Source organism: Schistocerca piceifrons, chromosome 3, assembly GCF_021461385.2.
Source record: "Schistocerca piceifrons isolate TAMUIC-IGC-003096 chromosome 3, iqSchPice1.1, whole genome shotgun sequence".
NCBI lineage: Eukaryota > Metazoa > Arthropoda > Insecta > Orthoptera > Acrididae > Schistocerca > Schistocerca piceifrons.
The window spans coordinates 463,466,946-463,493,573 of NC_060140.1; the positions used below are offsets into that span (position 1 = coordinate 463,466,946).

General features: G+C 43.8%; 1 protein-coding gene across 1 annotated transcript in view; it reads right to left on the reverse strand.

The window, feature by feature from the left end:
* LOC124788745 (knirps-related protein-like) overlaps positions 1–26,628 on the reverse strand; it is a 172,363-nt gene that overhangs the window by 57,488 nt on the left and 88,247 nt on the right. The window contains exon 2 of the mRNA XM_047256027.1: positions 9,925–10,002. Within this exon, the coding sequence (XP_047111983.1) occupies positions 9,925–10,002 (78 nt within the window). The remainder of the gene's footprint in view (positions 1–9,924; positions 10,003–26,628) is intronic.

Below are 26,628 nucleotides of genomic sequence, written 5' to 3' on the forward strand. Positions count from 1 at the left end.
TGCCCGAGGCAGGATTCGAACCTGCGACCGTAGTAGGCTCGCGGTTCCGGACTGGGCGCCTAGAACCGCGAGACCACCGCGGCCGGCTGTGGTAGATGGGTGATCCTAGTTGGGAATAAATGGTAATGGCCTACCCCGTTCCGATATACATCTTACGACCAAGGGAAACAGCCCGAAAACTTTGGTCGGAACCGGGAGACTCCAACTATATTACTTTATTTCTGAGACATCATCCTTCGTTGACTACTTTGTCCCAGCCAAAGATTAAGATGTTGTTTATGTGCATTTATGTGTTGCTGAACAGATAGAAGTGTTGAGACGTTAGTTAGCTATACGTAAAAAATCTCCATAAATATTTACGGAACTGGCCATTACAACTGCCACACCAAGAAGAAATGCAGATGATAAATGGGTTTTCATTGGACAAATATATTATACTAGAACTGATATGTGATTACATTTTCACGCAATTTGGGTGCACAGATCCTGAGAAATCAGTACCCAGAACAACCACCTCTGGCCGTAATAACGGCCTTGATACGCCTGGACATTGAGTCAAACAGAGCTTGGATGGCGTGTACAGGTACAGCTGCCCATGTAGCTTCAACACGATACCACAGTTCAAAGTAGTGACTGGCGTATGTGACGAGCCAGTTGCTCGGCCACCATTGACCAGACGTTTTCAGTTGGTGAGACATCTGGAGAATGTGCGGCCAGTGCAGCAGTCGAACATTTTCTGTATCCAGAAAGGCCCGTACAGAACCTGTAACATGCGGTCGTGCATTATCCTACTGAAATGTAGGGTTTCGCAGAAATCGAATGAAGGGTAGAGCCACGGGTCGTAACACATTTGAAATGCAACGTCCACTGTTCAAAGTGCCGTCAATGCAAACAAGAGGTGACCGGGACGTGTAACCAATGGCAACCCATACCATAACGCCGGGTGATACGCCAGTATGGCGATGACGAATACACGCTTCCATTGTGCATTCACCGCGATGTCACCAGACGCGGATGCGACCATCATGATGCTGTAAACAGAAACTGGATTCATCCGAAAAAATGACTTTTTGCCCTTCTTGCACCCAGGTTCGTCGTTGAGTATACCATCGCTGGCGCTCCTATCTGTGACGCAGCGTCAAGGGTAACCGCAGCCATGGTCTCCGAGCTGATACTCCATGCTGCTGCAAACGTCGTCGAATTGTTCGTGCAGATGGTTGTTGTGTTGCAAACGTCCCCATCTGTTGCCTCAGGGATCGAGACGTGGCTGCACGATCCGTTACAGCCATGCGGATAAGATGCCTGTCATCTTGACTGCTAGTGATATGAGACTGTTGGGATCCAGCACGGCGTTCCGTATTACCCTCCTGAACCCACCGATTCCATATTCTGCCAACAGTCATTGGATCTCGACCAACGCGAGCAGCTGTGTCGCGATACGATAAATCGCAACCGTGATAGGCTACAATCCGACCTTTATCAAAGTCGGAAACGTGATGGTACGCATTTCTCCTCCTTACACGAGGCATCACAACAACGTTTCACCAGGCAACGCCGGTCAACTGCTGTTTGTGTATGAGAAATCGGTCGGAGACTTTCCTCATGTCAGCACGTTGTAGGTGTGGCCACCGGCGTCAACCTTGTGTGAATGCTCTGAAAAGTTAATTATTTGCATATCACAGCATCTTCTTCCTGTCGGTTAAATTTCGCGTCTGTAGCACGTCATCTTCGTGGTGAAGCAATTTTAATGGCCAGTAGTGTACGTACAGTGTCCACTGCACGAGGACTCTTATTGCAAATTAGTTCAAATGCAACAGGAGTAATACTGTGGTTGGATTTATTATCATTTCCACCTGTGTTTCACGAAACTGTCAGATTTCAAGCAGAGCTATAGCTTTTTGACATTGCCATGTCTTTTTTTTTTTTTTTTCTAATTCTCTTGATCGCTTGCACTCGCGGAGCGTGACTCACATGTGACGTGATTGTATCGAGCTCTGCGATGTTCCGGGATATATCGAGCTCATTCGAAAGGGAGCATCATTAGCCACCGCTGCAGACACCGCGGCTTCACAGTTATAGTAGGACCTTCACACCCTAGTCCTCAAGGAAATGAACACTGCTGAAACATTTCTTTCGTCCGTAATCGAAACTACCGTGGTGTCGCGCGAAGTCGCAATCAACGCCGCAGCCAATCTACAATCCATTAGCAATTCAATTTTACTCGGAAACGTTTATCAGCAGACTCAGATTAAATGTCTACGTTTCTGCAGTCTCAGCATTTGTCTAAAGCAGTGTCGTCAGCCTCTCTTTCACCCGAGAGACAGGTGTAAGCTTATCATTACTCCAAAGTCAGCAAATAAATACACCGAAGCACTTGTGAACTACTGACAGCTCAAAGAGAGCTTCTTCCATTGCCACAAAGACAAAAGCAAAAATACAGTCAATAGGCCAAGAGTCACACAGATACACCAACAGCCATCTTCTACACGGATCTTCAATTCTTCTCAATAAAATGTGAACTAATACGCCGGAAAACTTCTTTGACTGCTCTTCCTCAAAGTCTTCTGTCTTCGATTTTATCTTGCAACGTGATCTTTTCTGAATGAACCCCTTTTCAAAACGAGACCAAGGAACTCCACGTAAATTTAAATGACACGGGACAATAAAATTCAATATGCAAGCAATGGCTCTTCTCCCTATCCACAAAAGGCCTAACATCTTTCTCCTACACCGCTTCTCGAAGTCATCAGTTCGCCTCTCAAGCACACAGCGAACACGAATGATGATTCCACCAAGCATCTCTTCGTTGTTCTGCATATTTCCCGGTTCTGCCAGATCTTATTGAGATCAACCTTTGCGGCTCTGCCAAGGACGATACGTCGTTTTGTTTCTTTATAAAAATTTTCTGTATCATTGATCAGAGATGTTAGATGTACACAATAATTCTCTACCTCCAGATCCTTTAAGCAAATTGTATGCAGAATTTTATCCAAATCTTTCGTCTTTTTCATGTTTATCTCTACATCGAAATTTAAACTAATAGTCCGCTCTGGAGGACAAATCACTAGGTTAAAACGTAAAATTAAAAACACCTTCAGCCCTATAGATCTTGGATGTAATGTATTTATAGGACCAGTTTTTGCGTTTCACTGCGCCGTCAGGTTCACTGATCAGCGTGTAGGAGGATCCAGCCTCATGCGCATTCGATATAGCGGCCAGCATGAAGTAGCGGTATCCATAGACTACTGGTTTCAACAACACGATCCTTTCGTTCATCAACTGCACAGAGTCTTGAAGCGTTTAACGAGGGGCTCGCGTTGTTGAATCCATAAGTCTAGAGATATCAGTTTCGTAATGCTGGCCGCAATATCGACTGCACATGAAGTTGGATTACTCCTATACGTTGGTCAGAGGGCCTCAAGATGGCATTATTAGTCCCACTAATAAATTATCTTCAAAGTATAGACTGTTGAAGGTGTTTTTAATTTTATGTTTTATACTGAACAGCCGAAGTCCTTCAACCGTCTTGTACAAAGATGGACTTACAGAGATCACTAAGTTGCTCCTCACTTCCACAACTGAAATGTCCCATCGCTTCAGTCAAAACTTGATACGTCCGTCCCGATTGCTGAACGCCATCTGCGGCTAGCTATTGGATCCACAACCAGATTTAAAGTCTGTGCTTACCGAGATTGTGCCTCTCGGCAATCGGAAACACATGTAAAAGCGGAAAGGACTGAACCAAAAATTAGCGCCCGTGCATTCGCATTCTGTCAGTTTTCCGGAGTACAAGAAATGACACGCTTGATTTCGAATAGCTTATCACAGACTTCAGAAACACAGTTCGGAATACCAGCCCCGGGCCAGCGGTCACTGGACCACGTCTTCCTCATTCTTCGGATCCGCGATTTCGCGAGCTCCAAACCATTCAACATTTAAGCCTTAGAGATAGATTCATCAGCTATATGCAGACGATTCCATTGGACATGTGCCTTTCGTTTTAATAAAGAGTCACTGCAAAGTGCTCCTATCTTCGGGGGCTTTTTAAAAATTTAGTTTGAGCATTTATTGGGAGACACCTGCAGACATGGGATAAAAACTCCCATTCGGGTGTGGAATACACTGCAGCATTTGATGATTAACGAGGGATACGTTTCAGGCGGTGTTGGTGGCAGGCAGTTCAAGTGTCGAGACTGAATGCTGAAGGACGAACTTCACGAAAAAGGTAGAACTTTCCATGTTCTTCGGTTTCGAAACAGGAAAGATGGTGAGACAGCTTTCGATATATTACAATGGTTCTCAAGGACGATGGAATCTAATTAAAATTTCTTGATTATGACAGGTTCTCTTCAAAGCAGAAAATGCTGCAAGGGTCAGATATGTGTAAACTCTAAGGTGACGGTCTCCTATTTCGCAGCGTAATAACTAAATTAATGGCCGAAACGGTAAGAAACGAGAAAATGGGACAGTTGCTAGTGTTTAAGTGAGTGTCAGTTTCTTTTCTTTTATAAGGTAACATGAGAAAACAAATAATAATTTGGAATACCTGTTACCAGCATGAATGATTAATGGATTTTCAAAGATAGTTAACATGAATTTAATTTTCTTTTTGTCTGCAATGTACATGATTAAAAAAATAATAATAAGAACCTTCTTGTCCGGTGCCCTTTGTCCAGCCACTGCCTGTCCGGACTGGAATGGTACTGGCCGGCCGTTGTGGCCGTGCGGTTAAAGGCGCTTCAGTTTGGAACCGAGCGACCGCTACGGTTCCTGGTTCGAATCCTGCCTCGGGCATGGATGTGTGTGATGTCATTAGGTTAGTTAGGTTTAAGTAGTTCTAAGTTCTTAGGGGACTGATGACCACAGATGTTAAGTCCCATAGTGATCAGAGCCATTTGAAACATTTCTTGGAATGGTACTTTTCCTGTTCGCGGAGAGCAAACCACACTCGTACAAAGGCTATTATTGCGGTGAAAAATGTCATGTTACCGCCGTGAGCTGCTAGTAAAATAATTTATGTGCTCTTTGAGGATTTACTTATACCACCAGTTTCAGTCATCTGACCAGCATCAGGTTCATTAGAGTATTCACAACATCGTGTTAGTCGAAGTATAAAATCGTTATCGTCAGATGATAAAACCAGGAATAATACACTGTTATCATATTGTAATATAAATTACGTCGTCAATATGAGCTCTACAGTCGCCGCTGTGTGGCATGAATTTTTTCCTCTGTGACACCGATTTACAGTTTCAAAATGAATGACTACACTCCCTCGCACAGTTTTTTATTGATTAAAGCTCAAGGCGGTAACATGCCATTTTTCAAATATATAAGAGCTCTGGGATACCACATGAAAGTATTATTAAGATGTCATTTTAAAGATATTGCCAGCTCAGCTCGTCTCCTCCCGTCCCGGGAAGGAATCCATATGACTCCTTCTGTCTACGTCTAATGTATTTCTTCGAGCAAATGTAACATCTGTTACAACGTGTTTGTGTATCGTGTATCTGAAGTGGGACTTGGAAACCACCTCAATATTTAGTAAGTGGATGTGGAAAACTACCTAGAAAGTGCTCCATGCTTGTCGACACATGGCTCCCTTTGTCAATGCGCCAGGCGAATTCTATTCTGGGCTGGCACGTCTCCCGTATCCCGGAAATAGGCGCATTAACGCGCTCGGATATCTGGATGATAAACATAATATCATTATATTCTCATAATGGCCTCGGGATACATCGTGTTGAGTAACAGCTGACAAGATGATCGTTATACTTAACTTTTGTTGGACAAGTTTGCTTTCTGAGGTAATATAGAGTTCAAATCCACGACTTCGCGTCAGATCTTAATTATTTTAGGGTAACAATGAAATAAAAAGCACATGCACTTACAAAATAACGTGTTACGCAGTTTTAATAAGTAGAACATTGACGGTGATCTCATAGCACTTGTTCCCTCTAGTCATTATCCCATTGTTCCGGATAAGTTGTTTCCCTCCCACGCTGCTCTATAGAAGACTGGCGCGCCGGTCGCATTATGACATTGTATGAAACGCCGCCAGGAATGCTCCGCCTCGCGCGACTATAACTCAGCATCGATGACTCGAATCAAAAGATAATCACGAAAGAGAGGCCGCCGGTCGGCGGTAAGCGTCATCGCCCCTATCGGAGCGGCAATCAATCACGGGCCGCCGCGATTCTGCACGCTCGGCGGGCGGGGGCGCCGTGCCGGCCTTCACCTCGCTGCGTCTGCGCATGCGCGAGCGCCTGCGCCTGCGCCTATGTCTGTCTCTACCTGGGACTGCGACGGTGGAACTCCGTGACCGCCGTGTTGGCTCAGGACCCCTTCCCGCCGGCAACAGGTACCGTATCCGCCGAGGTCACAATTAAGCAACCACGAGAGCAAGCCAAATATACCAGCAGTCGCAATGAAATTTTGTTTCTGTTATAGTGGTACATGTTGTGCAATAATATGCGTCTACTACCACGCTCTGGAAGCGGTGTGTGACGGAGAGTGGTTTATGTACTATTGTCACTCCACCAACCCTCCTTTTCCTGTTCCATTCGCGAATGGTTTATGACTTTAACCATTATTGGTAAGCCTCTGAATGAGCTCGAATATATCTTATTTTATTAGGTCTACCACTTTGCTTCCGAAATTCTGCAATGGATGGCAGTAGCGGCAAGTGGTGGTGTACTCGGCATTTGTCAACATAGCTCCATTAAGATATTGACCCATATGCGATATGCGCGGTGCTACACAAGAATGCTGAAGATTAGATGGGTAGATCACATAACTAATGAGGACGTATTGAATAGAGTTGGAGAGAAGAGAAATTTGTGGCACAACTTGACTAGAAGAAGGGATCGGTTGGTAGTGCATACTCTGAGGCATCAAAGGATCACCAATTTGGTATTGGAGGGTAGAAATCGTAGAGGGAGACCAAGAGATGAATACGCTAAATAGATTCAGAAGGAAGTAGGTTGCAGTAGCTACTGGGAGATGAAGAAGTTTGCACAGGACAGAGTAGCGTGGAGAGCTGCATCAAACCAGTCTCTGGACTGAAGACCACAACAACAACATGTGATAGCATCATAAAGTCGATCTCGATTGAATATGCCAACTTGCGAGCTCACTTCTCGTCATTTCCACGAAGTTCAATTTTCTGCTTTAACAAATAAAGAAATCTGCGGCTGAGGCTCATTATATGCTGTGTAAGTCCTGTGGTGAGGAACATATTAGTAAAATAATGTGCTGAGAATGCTTTCAGCGCTTCAAGAACGATGACCTTGGCGTAGAATACCGGCATGGCGGTGGAGGAGAGGTTTCCGAAGCTACTGAAACCGACGGAAACAATCAGAATAGAAAGTTGTCTAAAGCAGTTGATACATCTTAGCCGCGCATTGAACGACAAAAAGTCACAATATAGCGACAGATGTGAAAAGATGATTTTTAACATGACAACGCTCGACTCCATATCGAAAAACCCATCAAAGCATACTTGGAAACGCTGAAATGTTAAGTCCTGTCCCACCTGCCGTATTCTCCAGACTTTGCTCCCTCTGACTACCACGTTTCTCGATCAAGAGCACACGGACGTGCTTATCGGCACTTCCGGTCATATGAACTAGTGCAAAATTGGAGGCCGGCCGCGGTGGCCGAGCGGTTCTAGGCGCTTCAGTCCGGTACCGCGTGACCACTACGGTCGCAGGTTTGAATCCTGCCTCGGGCATGGATGTATGTGGTGTCCTTAGATCAGTTAGGTTTAAGTAGTTCTAAGGTCTAGGGAAGAGAAGACCTCAGATGTTAAGTCCCATAGTGCTTAGAGCCATTTTCACAATAAAGCCTCAAGTTTTGAGAAAAAAATTATGGAAACAAAGTCGAAGACCTAGTACTTTCATGGGCTTTTCGCTAGGTATACATGGAAGGCAGCAATATATTTGTTGACTGTTCTATAAATGTATGTTTCAAAATTCTGACACTAAAACACGCCCCGACGCACAACGCATCTCTTGTAGCGTCTGCCAATGGAGCTGTATGAGCATCTCCACGACACCATCGCACTTAGTAAATAAATCTCTGACAAAACATGCTGCCTTTTTTCGGGAAATTCAGCACTTTCTCTGTCACTTTTATCTGGTAAAATCGGAGACTGATGAGCAATACTAAACTATCGGTTGGACTAGTTTTGTCAGCTACCTTCTTTGTGCGTAATGATTCAGCCAATGAATCTCAGTTTGATATTTGTCTTTCCTCCAGTTAGTTTTATGTAGTCGTTCCATTTTAAATCGCTCCGTATGCATATTCCTTAATATCATTACTTCCAGTGATTGTTCTGAAATCGTGTAGTCGTATAATATTGGATCTTTCTGCCTATTTACGTGCAATGCGTTATATTTGTTAATCTTGAGGGTCTCTGCACCTAGCGTTGATACTTTGCAGGTATTCCTTTCGGTACATCGTAAGAAAAGGCAGTGGCATAGTTTCCATGAAGAGTCACAGATCGTCCTCTGTTTACACATCACTGCTTGTTAAGAACGGTATTTTTTTTTTTTTTAAGCAAGAAGTGGCTGACTGGGACGAAATTTATTTACCCCTCCCGCCGGAGGTTCGCTTCCTCCCTCGGGCACGGGTGTGTGTGTGTTTTTATAGCATAGGTTAGTTTAAGTAGTGTGCAAGTTTAGGGACCGATGACCTAAGCAGTTTTGTCCCTTAGGAATTTGCATACATTTGAACATTTGAAATTTACTCTCCTAATGACGCAGTAACAAAATGTTGAAGAATTGTTGTCTTCTTAGTAGGGACAAATGTTCGACATTTTAGTAATAAATAACTGTATGTTGCTCTCCTACACAGTTAGGCTTACACTGTTACGGCCTAAAGACAAGCGCCGGCACGCCAGTCGGGAACGAAAGAGAAGAGACGGTTGTGAGAAGTCAGGCAATAGAAAGCTGACCGGACCTCCTTCCAGGACGACAACGCGACAGCAGCGGCCGCTATGTGAAGAGGACATAAGCACCGCGACCGACTGTTGACGGCTCAGTTCAATAGCAACTTAAAGATTACCAACTTGGATAGCAGCGTCGAAGTTATCCGTTCAAGAAATACTTTTGTCAGTTAGAGATCAGCAGTCACTGCAAAGACTGATTATTTCGTATGAAATGATAATTAAATCAAGACCCCAAGCTGTCGACAGGCGTTGATATACATCAACGGGGACAGTTGAAAATGTGTGCCCCTACCGAGACTCGAACCCGGGATCTCCTGCTTACATGGCAGACGCTCTGTCCACCCTAGCCACCGAGGGCACAGAGGATACTGCGCCTGCAGGAATTTATCCCTTGCACGCTCCCCGTGAGACCTACATATCCAAATTAATGTCTACACACTACATTGGTAGTGTCCATGCCCATTACAGTCATTACTAGCGGCAGACAATCTTACCGAGTTCGGGCAAGGAGTGTGTATCCAGCACATGTCCGCATGAACAGATACCATCTTCATATGATTATTTCGTATGTCGCCCCTCACTTGCAACACATCTCTGTAATTGCCATAGTTAAGCATTGTAGTTATCTTATTGTAATAAAACTCATTAATCCGAGTTGTTTGATTGATTGTCTAGAGAACCGAGTTCGCAGGATTCCTAGACACTACATAGATAATATACAAGGTTTGCCATGAGGTCATTTTGTAGCATCAAGACTGCTCCTGACTAAGAAACGGGAACAAGTATTGCACCCAGGAATTTCCTGTTGTGTTCAAGTGTAGTCAATTTGAATTCAGTACAGACCGGAGGGAGCTACTGAAAACAGGAGGCTGAGATGACTAATGAACTCCTTTCCGTGGTCAGTGTTCCCTTATCTATGTCCAAACCCAGAGTGCGTCGCGGCGACTGCAGTGCAGCTTGCTAGTGGAGCTCACCTTGCAGCCCTCGCAGGTGAAGGCGCCGAAGTGGAAGCCCGCGGCGGGCTCGCCGCACACCTTGCACTGCTGGTTCATCTGCAACAGCGCAGGCAGGACACTTGTCAGAGGCGCAAGCGGGGTTAAACGTCAGACACAGTACATTAGTTACATGGCAATCCATTCTCTGAAATTTATTTCACTGTACACAGCCTTTAGCTTCCTTTTTGGAATCAAAGAATATTAGCTACATCATAAGTAATTGGTTGCTGCATATTATTTTCCTATAATAATACATGCATTTTCTTTACGAAAGAAGAAATTTAAATTATGCTTCATTACACGTCGCACTTCTCCTTCTTTTCTAAACAATTCGCACTAATTCTCCAGATATACAAATATATTTACATATGTTGTTTACAAGAAAACATATTATTTACAAGAGTACTTTTATACATATGAGATACCGCGTTATACACGTGGTCTCACATAATATAAACACTCATAATAACTAACAAATGGTTCAGGATGTAAACTTGTGACTCATGACCATCTGCATGTATGATTAATCCTCCATCCGTGTGCGATTTTCCGATTTTTCTGTCAAAAATCACAGGGGATAGTTGCCGAGAATTCTTCCGAGTTGTATGGCCGTGGTCCATGGAACTCTTCTGTCCCTGACGTTTCGTCCAAGGCTACATTGTCCAAAGCTACATTGGACATCTTCGGAGGTGCTCCTGGTTGTTCTGAGTCTTGCCAACTGAAGAGTCGGTCGTCGAAGAACGGCCCAAATACCGTGGAAAGTGGGCGTGGTCTGGATTTCACGTGATAGCAGAGATAAACCTTGTCAAGGATAAAATATAACTATCCATCATAGTACGTCAATAACGATATCTTCTCATCGAATCTGTAGCGCCACTGTCCATATATCGCTGAGTTTCATAGCTTCTTTTCAGTTAAAGATGCCCAGCGTAGCTTTGGACGAAACGTCAAGGATAGAAGAGTTCCATGGACCACGGCCGTACAACCCGGAAGAATTCTCGGCAGCTGAAGCATCCGGTCGTGAAAGCCTTCATTGTATGACAGGGGACTTTATTAAACAATTTAACGAGTAAATCATGAACTGAATTTAGAAGTGAGTTTTAATTGACATTTAACTTGCATCAATCAGAAAATGCGTAAATCGTGTTCAATGTTGTAACAAAAGGAGAAACTTATTAAAAAAATTTCTGAGTGTGGTAAAGCTTGAAGTAAGGCTCCGTAAACTAGCCCGTGTTGCAATATTCGCAGCAGGTGCTCGTATTTCTTTCCCCACTAGCGTTTCTTCTGTAACAGCACACAACACGTCTTCTACGAGGTACCTTTTTTTTATCGGATTCGCAGGCATATTGGATATGAAGTGCCTCTCTTTGAGACTTGTACTTCAGTCTGCTTATACACCTCAAGGTAATTCATCTACGTATTTCTCGATAATCACTTCAATTACTTCCAATATAAATTCCAAAAATATTTTCTTCGTGTTGTTAGAACTGTTTTGGAATATGATAAATTCAGCGAATGGGGACAGGCAATAAGATGCCGAAATACTTTATTGTAATATATCTTTTGCTGTTACCGCGTGGTCTCATAATAAGAAACTTACTGATCACCTCTCTCAACGCCGCCTATTGTATCGTTATATAGTCGAATATCAGTGGAGGGTTACTTACTTAGTAATAGCTTTTTGCTTTCATTATACGCGGCAATAGGTTATGAATAGTACTCAACACGCAAATTGTTTCTGTGGCATGTTATTTTAGGATCATAACTTTGCCCCTCTGGAAATCTCTGATTTCCGCCTTTCCAAATTTTATGGCTACAAACACGATCGGTAGATCCATTCTATTTGCTTGAAGAGTTTTTCTTTCTGCTTAGAAGTAAATATCATAATATTACCGTAAATTGTTAGCAAAAGTTTGTAGCATGGTACCTGGTGTACCGGTATATTCTACGATGCCATCAAACAGGCCCGTTTCCATCGTCTGCGAGACATGAGAACACGTAAAATGCAAACATCGATATTGCAGAGTAATATAAAAAGATTCGATGGGAAAATAGCGGCGTCGGACGTACAAAAAGTCCGACGCGATAACAGCAGGGCCCGCGAAAAGGGCTGAACAAACAAGTCCGCGTCGCTATCGCCTGGACGGTGAGATTTACTGCTTTCTTAACTTTTGAGACAATGAATTAGATGTAATTTTTCTACATTTTTAATACAACTACGTTTTTATTTTACTGCCAGTCTATAGATGTGGAATAATGCAACGTTAGTCAATGTTTAGAATGAAAAGCTTGTGGAAATGGCACACTTCCTCCACTGTTAGAATTCTCTTCGCAGTTATGTTGCCGACAGAAGAGAAAATCCGCCATAGTCGGATGACACCGACCTATATTCGCTGCATGCTGTTTGCTGCCAGCGATAGCCAGAAAACAGATTGTGTCTACTAGAACTACACTAGCACTGCATAATGATTTTCACCTTGCAACCGTGTATATGTTGATGTTATAGTGTACTTCACCGCAGATTAAATCTGAATGCCGGACCAGGACTCGAACAATCTGTACCAAAATATCAGCTGTACTGCACATGACAATCACCTACACTATTATTAGCATGTGTTATTAAGACAGTATAATTAACTCACTGGCGTTAGTAAAACTTCACCGAAAACCGATAAAAGTGTGTTTCTTCAAGGGTTCCTCTACCAAAAGCAAACACTGTAAAAAAGTGAGCTTTTACCTCAAGTGGAAAAAATGGCTTTAAACGATTCATTACAATTGGGGTAGAAATGTTACAGAACCAATTCAAGTGCAAGTTACCCGAGGGCCATGAAAACTGAACATTCTTTCTTCGCTCGATGCTCCAGGAACTTATATGCTTTGCTGATGGTTTATTGTCTTCCTTTCAAAAAAATACTTTGACAGGATCTATTCCACTGCGTGGCCAATTACAACGTCGCTATCACTTCAGATTTCTTCTAACTTGGGAAGTGGATACAACTAGAGGAAATACCCATCTCAAGTCATGGCCCATCACATCATTCGCTAAAGCAAATGCGACGGAGATGACAGGGAGAGAGCACCATCAAACTGTAATAGTCTTTCAGTTGTCACTTGCTCGCACCCTTGTTCTGATGTTTCTAATCGTTTATGAAATATTAGGGCGACCAAGTTTCACGGGATTCGCTGTGTGGCACTGCTTTCTAGAACTTGAGACTATCCCATAAAATAGTAATTGCTTTTCTATGTAGACGTCCAGAAAATATTTTCACCTCTTCACGGCGTAATGTATAACACCACTTATCATCTGAGGTCATCAGTTCCATAAAACTTAGAACTACTTAAACCTCACTAACCTAAGGGCATCACACACATCCATGCCCGAGGCAGGATTCGAACCTGCGACCGTAGCAGCAGCGCGGTTCAAAAATATGGTTCAAATTGCTCTGAGCACTATGGGACTTAATTTCTGAGGTCATCAGTCCCCTAGAACTTAGAACTACTTAAACCCAACTAACCTAAGAACATCACACACATCCATGCCCGAGGCAGGATTCGAGTCTGCGACCGTAGCAGTCGCGCGGTTCCAGACTGTTGCGCCTAGAAACGCTCGGCCACCCCGGCCGGCCAGCGCGGTTCTAGACTGAAGCGCCTAGAAACGCTCGGCCACAACGACCGGCAAATGTTGGTAGAAAGGAAAGAATTCGCACCGCTGCATGTTCGAAATTTTATGGATTATCCAGTAATCTACCACTGCTCGTCTTTTCATTAAAAAACCATCAGTTTCACGTATCTGGTGATGTCCGAAGGAAATTGGGGAAGGAGACGGCTAGGAGCGGCGCACATCCGGGACGCATAAGTGGGACGTCTCAATTTGTAACGTTTGTGGGCGACCCGCGGCCCGCCGTAACGACCGTGCAAATTACCGGGATGGCGCGTGGCATCGCCGATGCCATCGCCGCCGCCGCCGCCGCCGCCGCAGCTGGTTCGGCCTAGCGCCGCGTCCTCAGGGTCCCCGTTTCCCTTATATGCTCTGTTGTTGCTCACTCATGGAGAGGCACACTACGCCTGCCCGCAAGAGCTCTCCGCGTTATCCGTATCCGTATCTGTGTTCGTGCATCAACCGAGTCCGTAATAGATACACAGTCGTAAAATGTCGTGACGAACTATTCCGATGGAGGAAACGCCAGCAGGTTCTTATGAATGGTGCTTGAACATTTCTTGGCCCAGAGCTCTTCGTTGGGGTACAAGAGTAGTTTTCAGAGTAGTAAAAGCCATACATACGTTATAGGGACAGGGGAATGTTGTCACATGGGTTGGTAGCGACAAGTCACGTTTCACAGACGCTGCAGCTTCCTAGTGGTTTAAATACGAACAACAGTACGTTTACAACATTCTGAATCGGCTGTACGCAGTTTCGATTTCATCGCACCAGTCTCTGGATTTCAACGAAGGGTTGTTTGTTTTTTTACTGTTGTAACTATTCGTTGATAGATATAAATAACCTTCCTTATTCTCTTATTCAAATTGTTCAAATCGCTCTGAGTACTATGGGACTTAACTTTCGAGGTCATCAGTCCCCTAGAACTTAGAACCACTTAAACCTAACTAACGTAAGGACATCACACACATCCCTGCCCGAGGCAGGATTCGAACCTACGACCATAGCCATCGCGTGGTTCCAGAATATAACGCCTAGAACCGCTCGGCCACTCTGCCCCGCACTCTCTTATTCAGTGAAGTCTATATCCGAACCATTCATTTATTGTTATTTTACCCATGCTTAATTTTGTGAAACCTGCGACCGTTAATGATCGCTCGTGAAGGACACAACCAGCCACAAATATTTTTAAAATGTTTTATTTCAGTGCCATAACAGGTTTCGGGCTAACATGCCTACCTTCAGATGGCTAGTATTTTCAGTTAGACAGATCTCTCGATCCGTAGCATTAGTCTGCTCCTGCACTGCACACGAATATTTGAAGATTTTGTACTACTTTATTGGTTGTTTCATTACTAAAAACACGCTAAAGTGTTTGCATATATTTAGATGTACACTACTGCTCATTAAAATTGCTACACCAAGAAGAAATGCAGGTGATAAATGGCTATTCATTGGACACATATATTATACTAGAACTGACATGTGATTACATTTTCACGCAATTTGGCTGCATAGATCCTGAGAAATCAATACCCAGAACAACCACCTCTGGCCGTAATAACGGCCTTGATACGCCTAGACATTGAGTCAAACAGACCTTGGATGGCGTGTACAGGTACAGCTGCCCATGCAGCTTCAACATGATACCACAGTTCAGAGTAGTGACTGGCTTATATGACGAGCCAGTTGCTCGGCCACCATTGACCAGACGTTTTCAGTTGGTGAGAGATCTGGAGAATGTGCTGGCCAGGGCAGCAGTCGAACATTTTCTGTATCCAGAAAGGCCTGCACAGGACCTGCAACATGCAGTCGTGCATTATCCTACTGAAATGTAGGGTTTCGCAGAAATCGAATGAAGGGTAGAGCCACGGGTCGTAACACATCTGAAATGTAAAGTCCACGGTTCAAAGTGCCGTCAATGCGAACAAGAGGTGACTGAGTCGTGTAACCAATGGGACCCCATACCATCACGCCGAGTGATACGCCAGTATGGCGATGATGAATACACGCTTCCAATGTGTGTTCACCGCGATGTCGCCAAACACGGATACGACCAACATGATGCTGTAAACAGAACCTGGATTCATCCCAAAAAATGGCGTTTTGCCATTCGTGCACCCAGGTTAGTCATTGAGCACACCATCCGTTACAGCCATGCGGATAAGATGCCTGTCATCTTGACTGCTAGTGATACGAGGCCGTTGGGATCCAGCACGGCGTTCCGTATTACCCTCTTGAACCCACCGATTCATTTTCTGCTGAGAGTCATTGGATCTCGACCAACGCGAGCAGCAATGTCGCGATACGATAAACTGCAATCGCGATAGGCTACAATCCGACCTTTATCAAAGTCGGAAACGTGATGGTACGCATTTCTCCTCCTTACACGAGCCATCACAACAACGTTTCACCAGGCAACGCCGGTCAACTACTGTATGTGTATGAGAAATCGGTCGGAGACTTTCCTCATGTCAGCGCGTTGTAGGTGTCGCCACCGGCGCCAACCTTGCGTGAATACTCTGAAAAGCTAATCATTTGCTTATCAAAGCATCTTCTTCCTGTCGGTTAAATTTCGCGTCTGTAGCACGTCATCTTTGTGGTGTAGCAATTTTAATGGCCAGTAGTGTAATATGAGGCAGTCGTATTCACTTACGTAAGTTCCAGTAGATGATGGTTTGTTTTGTTGTGGCGATGCTGGTTTGTTTTGTTGTGGCCCATATGGTTTTCCAAGTCGATATATGTGTTGTTGAATTGCAAACAGCACACATTTTATAAATAAATCACTGTCACACTTCATAATATTCTCAATGTCAGTGTTGAGCGTTAACATGTCTACACTACATGTATGGCGCTCAAGACTGCCGTAATTGAAACAACTGCAGCAACCGCATTATGTCACAGAGAGATATGATCACACACATACACTCGTTGTATAATGTACTCCGCCATCGCGCAATGCAATCCTGATACAGGAAAAACCATGATTGTGAAACACAGTTCGCTTCATTCGCGGAAGATTTCTTGAAAGCAGCTCACGGGTGGCAATAGGAAGTGCAGACTCACGCCACTTAAATTAACCATGCCACGTCGCTTAATAGCCAAGTCGACCCTTCGCAGGTACAGCTCGGAGACACATTAAAAAGAAAAATACGTCACTAAATGTTCTGGGATCTGAGGCGCGCATCCGAGTTGCCAGTTGCGTTCATTAGAGCAGCTGCAACTTTAGAGGCATAGTTGGTCACAGTCTATCAGGCACAGTGACAAAAGAATGGCGGTGGTCAAAGAATTGGCGATGCGAGAGGTAGATCTGCGCGCACGCGCGATCGGCCCGGTATGTAAATGCTGGGAGCAGAAGCGTACGCCACGGCCGCTGCCCCATTGTGCGGTGAGAGGCGAGTCCCCCGCCCCATTAGATTGATCAGTGACGAAGATCTGTCCGCCGACGTGGTAAACAGCGGACGCGATCGCTCGCTACAAACGACTCGGACTGCGCTCGTGGGAATACGTGTTCTCGTCTTCAATTTGTTTCGACATGAGCTCCGCCGAGACGAGTATGTTAACGAGGGCGTCCGAGCGGACGGCCGAGTTCTGCAACTGCAGCACTGTCGAGCAGAGCGCACTGGCGCCGGAAATATTAGATAACAGACAGTATTTTTAATTACGGTAGCTGCAACAGCTGACGAATTATTACCTAGCGTGCATCATAACTAATAGCGAAAACTGACACTAGTGAAATTATACGGTAATACAAGGAAAAAGTCCCAGGTAAAATGGGTTCATAAGCGGCCCGTGCAAATGTCTGGGTACGAGCTTCCACTGTACAACAGTTAGATCAAACGTTTGCATGTGAAATGTAAACTTCCTGATTAAACCAAGGTTCAAATGAGCTCTGATTTCATTCTTACCCATGGCTGAAGATCGTAGTACAAACATGATTTGGAGCACCGACTCATTCTGCTGCTAATGTAAGACGACGTCTAATGTGCCAAGATTATAATACACTGACGGAAAAAAAAAAATTCGCTTCACCAAGAAGGCGTTTAATGACCTAATGTTCAAATGGTTCAAATGGTTCTGAGCACTATGGGACTTAACATCTGAGGTCATCAGTCCCCTAGAACTTAGAACTACTTAAACCTAACTAACCTAAGGACATCACACACATCCATTCGTAACCGTCTCCATGAAGCTGGGCTACGGTCCCGCACACCGTTAGGCCATCTTCCGCTCACGCCCCAACATCGTGCAGCCCGCCTCCAGTGGTGTCGCGACAGGCGTGAATGGAGGGACGAATGGAGACGTGTCGTCTTTAGCGATGAGAGTCGCTTCTGCCTTGGTGCCAATGATGGTCGTATGCGTGTTTGGCGCCGTGCAGGTGAGCGCCACAATCAGGACTGCATACGACCGAGGCACACAGGGCCAACACCCGGCATCATGGTGTGGGGAGCGATCTCCTACACTGGCCGTACACCACTGGTGATCGTCGAGGGGACACTGAATAGTGCACGGTACATCCAAACCGTCATCGAACCCATCGTTCTACCATTCCTAGACCGGCAAGGGAACTTGCTGTTCCAACAGGACAATGCACGTCCGCATGTATCCCGTGCCACCCAACGCGCTCTAGAAGGTGTAAGTCAACTACCCTGGCCAGCAAGATCTCCGGATCTGTCCCCCATTGAGCATGTTTGGGACTGGATGAAGCGTCGTCTCACGCGGTCTGCACGTCCAGCACGAACGCTGGTCCAACTGAGGCGCCAGGTGGAAATGGCATGGCAAGCCGTTCCACAGGACTACATCCAGCATCTCTACGATCGTCTCCATGGGAGAATAGCAGCCTGCATTGCTGCGAAAGGTGGATATACACTGTACTAGTGCCGACATTGTGCATGCTCTGTTGCCTGTGTCTATGTGCCTGTGGTTCTGTCAGTGTGATCATGTGATGTATCTGACCCCAGGTATGTGTCAATAAAGTTTCCCCTTCCTGGGACAATGAATTCACGGTGTTCTTATTTCAATTTCCAGGAGTGTAAATAAACGTAAAGTCCCTACATCAAAAGAATTTTCCGGTCACGACTTTCACTCCACCACCTGCAGCCAGCAAGTGTATGCAGGACAGGAGTGACCGTGAGGAAAGAGCGCCGTAATAGTACCCACTCGGCGTGTGGACTCTGTTGAAACGCGAACCGCACAATATATCAGCTCCACAGCAGGAGGAACAGCGTTGCACAAGTACGAATAAGCGCGGAGGAGGACGAGCCCAGCGTGATGCTGTATCCCATTGTCTGTGACCGTGGAGGACTCGAGGGCGCCACTTCGTGATTTGTTGTCTCAACACTACAATTCCCTCACACATGTGCATGCGTATGATACTGCTTAGCTTTTAGTTGGCGCGGAAGGCCATTCTCTCAGTTGCGATGTCACCATTTTCCAAGATCGGAGAGCTACATTATTCAAAAAACGATTTTCTCTCTAAGCAATATTAACAAAGATTTGAAATACGTGCTGAGTGTTTGCTTCAGGTAGTCTGGACGTTCCGTCATTTCTAAACGGTCTGCAGTATTTTACTATGTTGTTAATACTCAGAAAACGTACTGTATCAGCTGCGATTAGGTTGGTTTTACATTAATTGTATTACAAACCCCGCATAACCTTATTCCGCATCGAAGCGTAGACACCTTCGTTTCATGTACAACCCGCCCGTTTCAGACAAATGTTTCGCTATAAATATTGACAAGCTTTGTACGGTTGCAATATTCTATTTTATAGGAGCTTTAATGTTGTTAAATGCATATACTTCAATTACATATACTACAGTAGACTCGGAGATTCGGTTGATAATAGTTTCGAATATTGGCCACAGGGCGTAATGCTGGCGTCTTGGTGCATAAATATTTGATAAAATTTCCCATCCTGTGTTCATTTACAATTGATAAACTTTACGTTGGGCACCCGGTGTATTCTCACTTTAACGGCCATTCAGTAACAAGATTTTAAACATATAATTATTTAGTCGAACGGATCATTCAAGCTGTTTGAGCGACTTTATTACTTTTCAAGTTACATTTCCTCTTTAGAATTTGTAGTTCTCTTCTGCATCATTTTCCTATGCACTTCAAGAGTAAAAAGCTTATGGAAGCAATAACTGATGGTTCCCTCAAGACTGCTCGTGCTACTGTTTATTTAATGAACCACCATGTCTCTTCATAATCAAATGTCATCTTTGGAGAAATGATAAGTCAGAAGAGTGTCCGAAATACACATGTCATTTAAACAGCAATATGAAATATCCGTGTTTAAATTTTTAGTGTAATGGGATTGAGAACAACATTACATTTGACACAAAGAACAATCACGTAAAAGCAATGGTAAATCTATTCAGAAAAAGATGTGTTCTGTAAATCTCGTAGAAGTTATGCTGTAATTCTTGAACAAGGGCGTACATCAGCATTATGATGTCCATTAAAGTTGTTTTGTCGACTATAAAAAATAATATATATGGTGAAACTGACATGAGGGAGAAAAAAATGACACTGAGATTTCATGTAAAAGGAAGCAGTACCATTGACAGACAATTAACATGTTTTATAATACCCCGTATCTTCTAACGTCATTTTTGCTTGTTTCCTCATTTAAACTTCACCATACTCTCTCACTGATAGCTATAAGCCGTTCGAATGTAGGTCCTTCCTGCTGAAACCCTGTAAAAGGCGCTCAAAAGGTCTTAGCTAATAGAGTAAGCTAGTATAGGAAAAATTGCTATTGCTACCATGCAAAAACGTCGCTCATGATGATGTCATTGGTCCTAGTGTGCTAGTTTCCACAAGAAGGTGAAGTAGAACATTTAACGAGAGAGACTGAGTCACTGCCATCGTAACTGTTAATGTTAACATCAAATACTGTGAAATCCAACAGTCTTTTCTGTACTGGTTGAACATCCCGTAGCTTCCTTGGAAGGCCTATGAAACTAATGCACTTTGTCACTGTTTTCCAGCGACAGTCTACTATATACTGTAACGAAGTACAAAAGCCATATTAGTTTCCGCTGAATCTTACGACGCCCGTTAATAGCTTCGTCATTAGGGTTACCTTGCAAAAGGAGTTAATGATCTTCTAGACAATGAAGTTGCGTTCTGTAAATAACCAATCCTTCTACTGCTACTGGAATGACATTCAGAGAGGCATAGAGGAACCTGTAGTCATGTAAAATTCCTCATTAATTTTCGTTTTCTTTGACGCGGATATCCAAGCAGTGGCATTGTTATGATAACTCGGGCCGCCTATGTTTCACCACAGTAATAAAGATGCTGTTGTATGGTATCCTTGAGAGCAGAAGAAAGATTATCAAGCAATGAGAAACGATGTTTTAAACAACCTGCAGCAGACGGTACGGTCTGCATTGTGTGCACCATGAGTCACGCGGAACTGAACTCTTAATAATATTTCAACAGACATGGTAGCAAAATTACGATACAGCCTTATCTAACCGTAATGAATCTCTGTGTTGAATTCCGAGAGGGGCGGATTTATTTAAATGCGGGTAGGTTGAATGCATTAATATCAATTTGTCGGTCGGCATTGAGGTATCATGAGAACGTTGTGTAACCATATCGCTCGTTCTGATTAATATTTCATGAGCACTGCTGCCCTACAGCGTACTGTCTTAATCGAACACTATGCGGCGGCATTGGGGTTCGAGGTCCGACACTACCCTGAGAATCATATGAAGTTACTTCCGCTGGTGCACAAAGAACAGGAGTTAATGCGGAGCTCCAGTAGTGACTATACACAAAATGATGTATTCATCTTTTGGATCTCGTCCTTTCTTTTCGCGTTTAAATTGTAGGATGTCGGTCCCGCCTTTCTGCAGATGACAAGCTGTGAATGCAGGACACTATAGAGTTGATCGCCGGCCGTGGTGGCCGAGCGGTTCTAGGTGCTTCAGTCCGGAACCGCGCGACTGCTACGGTCGCAGGTTCGAATCCTGCCTCGGGAATGGACGTGTGTGATGTCCTTAGGTTAGTTAGGTTTAAGTAGTTCTAAGTTCTAGGGGACTGATGACCTCAGATGTTATGTCCCATAGTGCTCAAAGCCATTTGAACCATTTGCAAAAGGCGGAACCCACATCCACAAAATTATATTTCAATCACTGCCATGAACTTCCTGAGAATAAGCTGAGGGAAATACCTACATGTGAAGACGTAACTTAACTACTTAAATACGTGTAAGCCGTTTATTTCAAATATCTACGCCGCCAAATTGTAATTCTGTTCTTTGTTGTAGCCAGTGTTTAAAATGCATACCGAACGTATGGACCTCCTCTAGTTTTCCAGCCATTAGCTAAAAATCCTTTGTATGTCAAATTTTACATTATAAAAGTCTGAAACTGTTTTCTCCTCCTTATGGACTTCCATTCTCCCATTCCGATATGGTCAGTACGCCAAGGAAACTCTGATTTACAAACTGCTCTTATTAGCTCCAAATTATTACACGGTCAGCAGGCTGCATAAATACGTCATGTTAAATAGGTCATCTCCTTCTACGATCGACGTAAATTTGACATTACTGAAACAAAATCATTTTGAAAATAATTTTTTTATAGTTCACCAAAGAACAATAGACACCCGAAAGATTGTAAGCTGGCAACGACCCGAACCGTTACCCACAGCCAAACATATACGTTAAATTTCGTACTTCACAATGATGGATAGAAGTAACGAAAATAAAAACCACAGATTCGAAAGCAACAGAGTTGTAACAGGGACAAATGCAGGACTGATACCCAAGCAACAATAAAACGTGAGTAACACTCATAAACACAAAAGCAGTATAGTATGTGACCCTGAAATACTTATTGTGGTGTAGAATCACACAAGTCATCCATAAATATTATAAAAGAATGATGTACGTATATATGTGTGTACACTATGCGATCAAAGGCATCCGGACACCGGGCTGAAAATGACTTACAAGTTCGTGGCGCCCTCCATCGGTAATGCTTTAATTCAGTATGGTGCTGGCCCACCCTTAGCCTTGATGACAGCTTCCATTCTCGTAGGCATACGTTCAGTCAGGTGCTGGAAGGTTTCTTGGGGGAAGGCAGCCCATTCTTCAGGGAGTGCTGCACTGAGCAGGGGTACCGATGTCGGTCGGTGAGGCCTGGCACGAAGTCGGCGTTCAAAAACATCCCAAAGGTGTTCTATAGGAATTATATCAGGACTCTGTGCAGCCCAGTCCATTACAGGGATGTTATTGTCGTGTAACCGCTCCGCCACAGGCCGTGCATTATGAACAGGCACTCGATCGTGTTGAAAGATGCAATCGCCATCCCCGAACTGGTCTTCAACAATGGGAAGCAAGAAGGTGCTTAAAACAACAATGTAGGCATCTGCTGTGATAGTTCCACGCAAAACAACAAGGGGTGGAAACTCCCTCCATGAAAACACGACCACACTATAACACCACCGTCTCCGAATTTAACTGTTGCCACTACACTAGCTGGCAGATGACGTTCAACGGGAATTCGCCCAGCCGCTCGACCATGAAATGCAAGTTTTCTCACTTCCCGCCTAAATGTCATAGTACTTGCAGTGCATCCTGATGCAGTTTGGAGTTCCTGTGTGATGGTCTGAATAGATGTATGACTATTACACGTTACGACCCTCTTCAACTGTCGGCGGTCTCTGTCAGTCAACAGACGAGGTCGGCCTGTACGCTTTTGTGCTGAACATGTCCCCTCACGTTTCCACTTCACTGTCACATCGGAAACAGTGGACCGAGGGATGTATAAGAGTGTGGAAATCTCGCGTACAGACCACGTTCGAAGTCCGTGAGTTCCGCGGAGCACCCCATTCTGCACTCTCACGATGTCTAATGACTACTGAGGCCGCTGACATGGAGTACCTGACAGTAGGTGACAGCACAATGCACCTAATATGAAAAACGTATGTTTTTGGGGTTGTCCGGATACTTTTTATCACATAGTGTATGTATATATGTTGCTTATCTCCTCCTAAATCGCTGAACCGATTTCAACCAAACTTGGTACACGCATCACTTGCCCTCTGGAAATAATAGCTATGGGGATAAGAACCATCTACCTACGAAATGGGATACGGAATTGTAAAAAGTAGTGTAGCCCATGAATACCCATACTTGTCATCCTGTATTTCAGAATGAGAGCACTTAGTAACTTGCAACAAACTTTACGCGTAATTTCAAACCTTCAAGACACTTTTCTAGCTGAAAAGCCCTACAAAATGATGAAAAAAAAACAGGTTATCGCTAACTATATTCCTGCTGTTCATGCATTAAAACTGCCGCACGAAGCATGACGTTTTAATTCATTACTTCTTTACGACCAACTGTATTCGCGACACATTTTTTGGACATTATTTAATTATACCACCTGCCAAATTATGTCATAGTACAGCACATAGTTCATAAATATTGATGTGCATCATAAATATTGATCTGTGTGGAAATTAAACTGCAGGGCAAAATTCGCGTGAGATACAGATGGAATATGTGTACAAATACATGTGAAAAATGCCAGATAAATGTAAAATATATTTGGTATGTGCGTACGCGATCAAAGTCACGAGTAAAAAGTTAATCCTAAACCCCTGGAACAATTTCAACCAAATTTGGCACACGTATTTGTCACGGTCTTGAAAGAATTACTGTGGGGAAAGAACCACCAACCTCTTATTGGGATGAGCGTGATAACGTGGAGAGAGAAGGGAGAAAGAGGAGACGGATAACAAAGAGGGGAGAAGAGTACATGGACACTGATATGAGCGGTGAAGAGGCGGACAGACGGAGGGGGGGGGGGGGGGGATTAGGACACGGAAAGAGGAAGGAAAGAGGAAAGAGGAGTAGATGGACAGAGAGAGGGGTAGGACGAGATGAGAAAAGAGAGGGAAGGAGGAAAAAGACAGGGAAAGGGAAGAGGAGGGGATGGAGAGAAACAGGTTCATGACGAAAGGGGTCTGTTTGCTCATTCTAACTAGCTAAAGAGAACTTTAAGCCCGGAGTTAGCAAGCCTATCCCTTTCCGAGGATCCTAATGGCACATAATTACTTTATGACAAACAAATTACAACAAGTGTTTCACATGCTCACCATTAAAGTGAAGGCAGCCTTCAGCACGGCTCCTCATCGATACTGGACACGCTCGAAAATCTCAGGCGTGTCCCGAAAGCGTTGACAACCACCCACAATGCGTTGTCGGGGTTCATCGACGGTATAAACAGTATTGGAATACACCGAACATTTTAAATATCCCTACACAAAAAATCCACTGGGTTCAGGTCGGCGGACCATGGAGGCATGGAATTGGCGAGCCACGACCGGATACACCCCTTATCGGAGATTCGTACTACTTATTATTGAACACCCTCATGAATGGGTCACGTTGCACTGCCTTCACATCCTTTCAGCATAAGGAACATCATCCATATTGTCGATCAGCTTGTGTTGCAGGAAATGAGGATACATACGGCCAGCAAGAAGGTCAGGTAGGAAATGTGGCAGTACCAGGGAAACCACTGCATTTCGGACCAATGTTTACTGTTATTAACTGCTTGCTTCATTGTCCTCTACTTACCATATTCTCGTGTACCAATAAAAATCGTGTGCAATCCACAAATTTGCACATGGCTTGTTTCGAGTACCATTAAGCAATCACTTAAATTCAAATGCCTAACGAAAACAGCAAGATCTATTTCATAAGAAGCACATAATCAGCTTCATTCGTGTTGTCTACGGGGTACCTTCACTAATAGGAAATATAATGTTTCTGCAACACTAGAGATCATCATTACTGTTGAGTACTTTAAATGGACTATTTACGTGTACTTAACGTTTCTTTTCGACACTAATTTGCTGTAATCTTCCTCAAATTTAACACTGATTCTCGTCGCCAAGCAAAGGCCCATGTAACATATACTAGGATACTCTGCTTTTAATCCATTATTGATCTGCGGAGATGGGAACAGACGTAGTTGCTTGTCAACATGCAAGTATACCTTATTTACATCTTATACTTTTGAAAGCATTCACTATTTTGTTCCGCACGTTGGCGACAATAAAAAACAAGCGGACTGTAGTAAAATTTCACACATTTTCTGTTTTTTTTCAGTTGCGATGAGAATTTTGCATTTTTTAAATTAATAAGCGGAGGCCCTAAAATCATTTAACAAGATGTATCTCCGCTTTACACGCTCGAAAATCCTCTGTGTATTTCTCTTCCGCTTTGTAAATTGTAGAAGCAGGTTTCCAAACATAATAGATGATACAGAAGTATGCACGTCTTAAAAGGTAGATCAGTAATCCAAAGTTGGCATAGATTACTGCAGTGCTGTTCTAGGCACAGACTTACTGCTATTTGTACACATTCATTTTTCTTTGGTATGAGAACAGTCTTTCATGGCCTCGAGTCCGACGTCTGGTTGCTGAAGTTGTGCTTTTGTGTCCTCCTTCCATCTGCACAATTTCAACTCCGGAACGACTTGACGGTGTTAAGCGTTGATTACGTTGGAACCATATGTCTAGTTGCAAATAAGGCCCATCTCTTGAGAAACATATAGTAATGCTTCAGATGGTTACAGGGTCTCAAGTGCGCAGTGGCAGGTGAAAGGCATTAGATATTGTTTATCTTAACAAACAGTCTAGAACACGTTTTATGTAACTTATATTGCGGGTTTCGACCGAATTAGGCATCTTCAGATATGAAATTAACGTACATCATGAATTTTTCTATCGCCTGCAAGGTTATAATTTTAAACAATGCAAACCAACTAACGCTGGTCGAAACAAAAGTTTCAGATCTGAAGATGGCAATAGTCGTTTGACACCGGTAATAAAATTTAAATACAAACTTAGTCTAGATTGTTTTATCCGTAAAATAAAAAAAGAAGACCCTAAGGCACAATGCCGCCTTTCTGTGATTATATGTTGGTTGTTACGTGTTAGTAATTAAGTGCTTCTACCAAAGAAACGACCTGAACTCTAAATCAGACA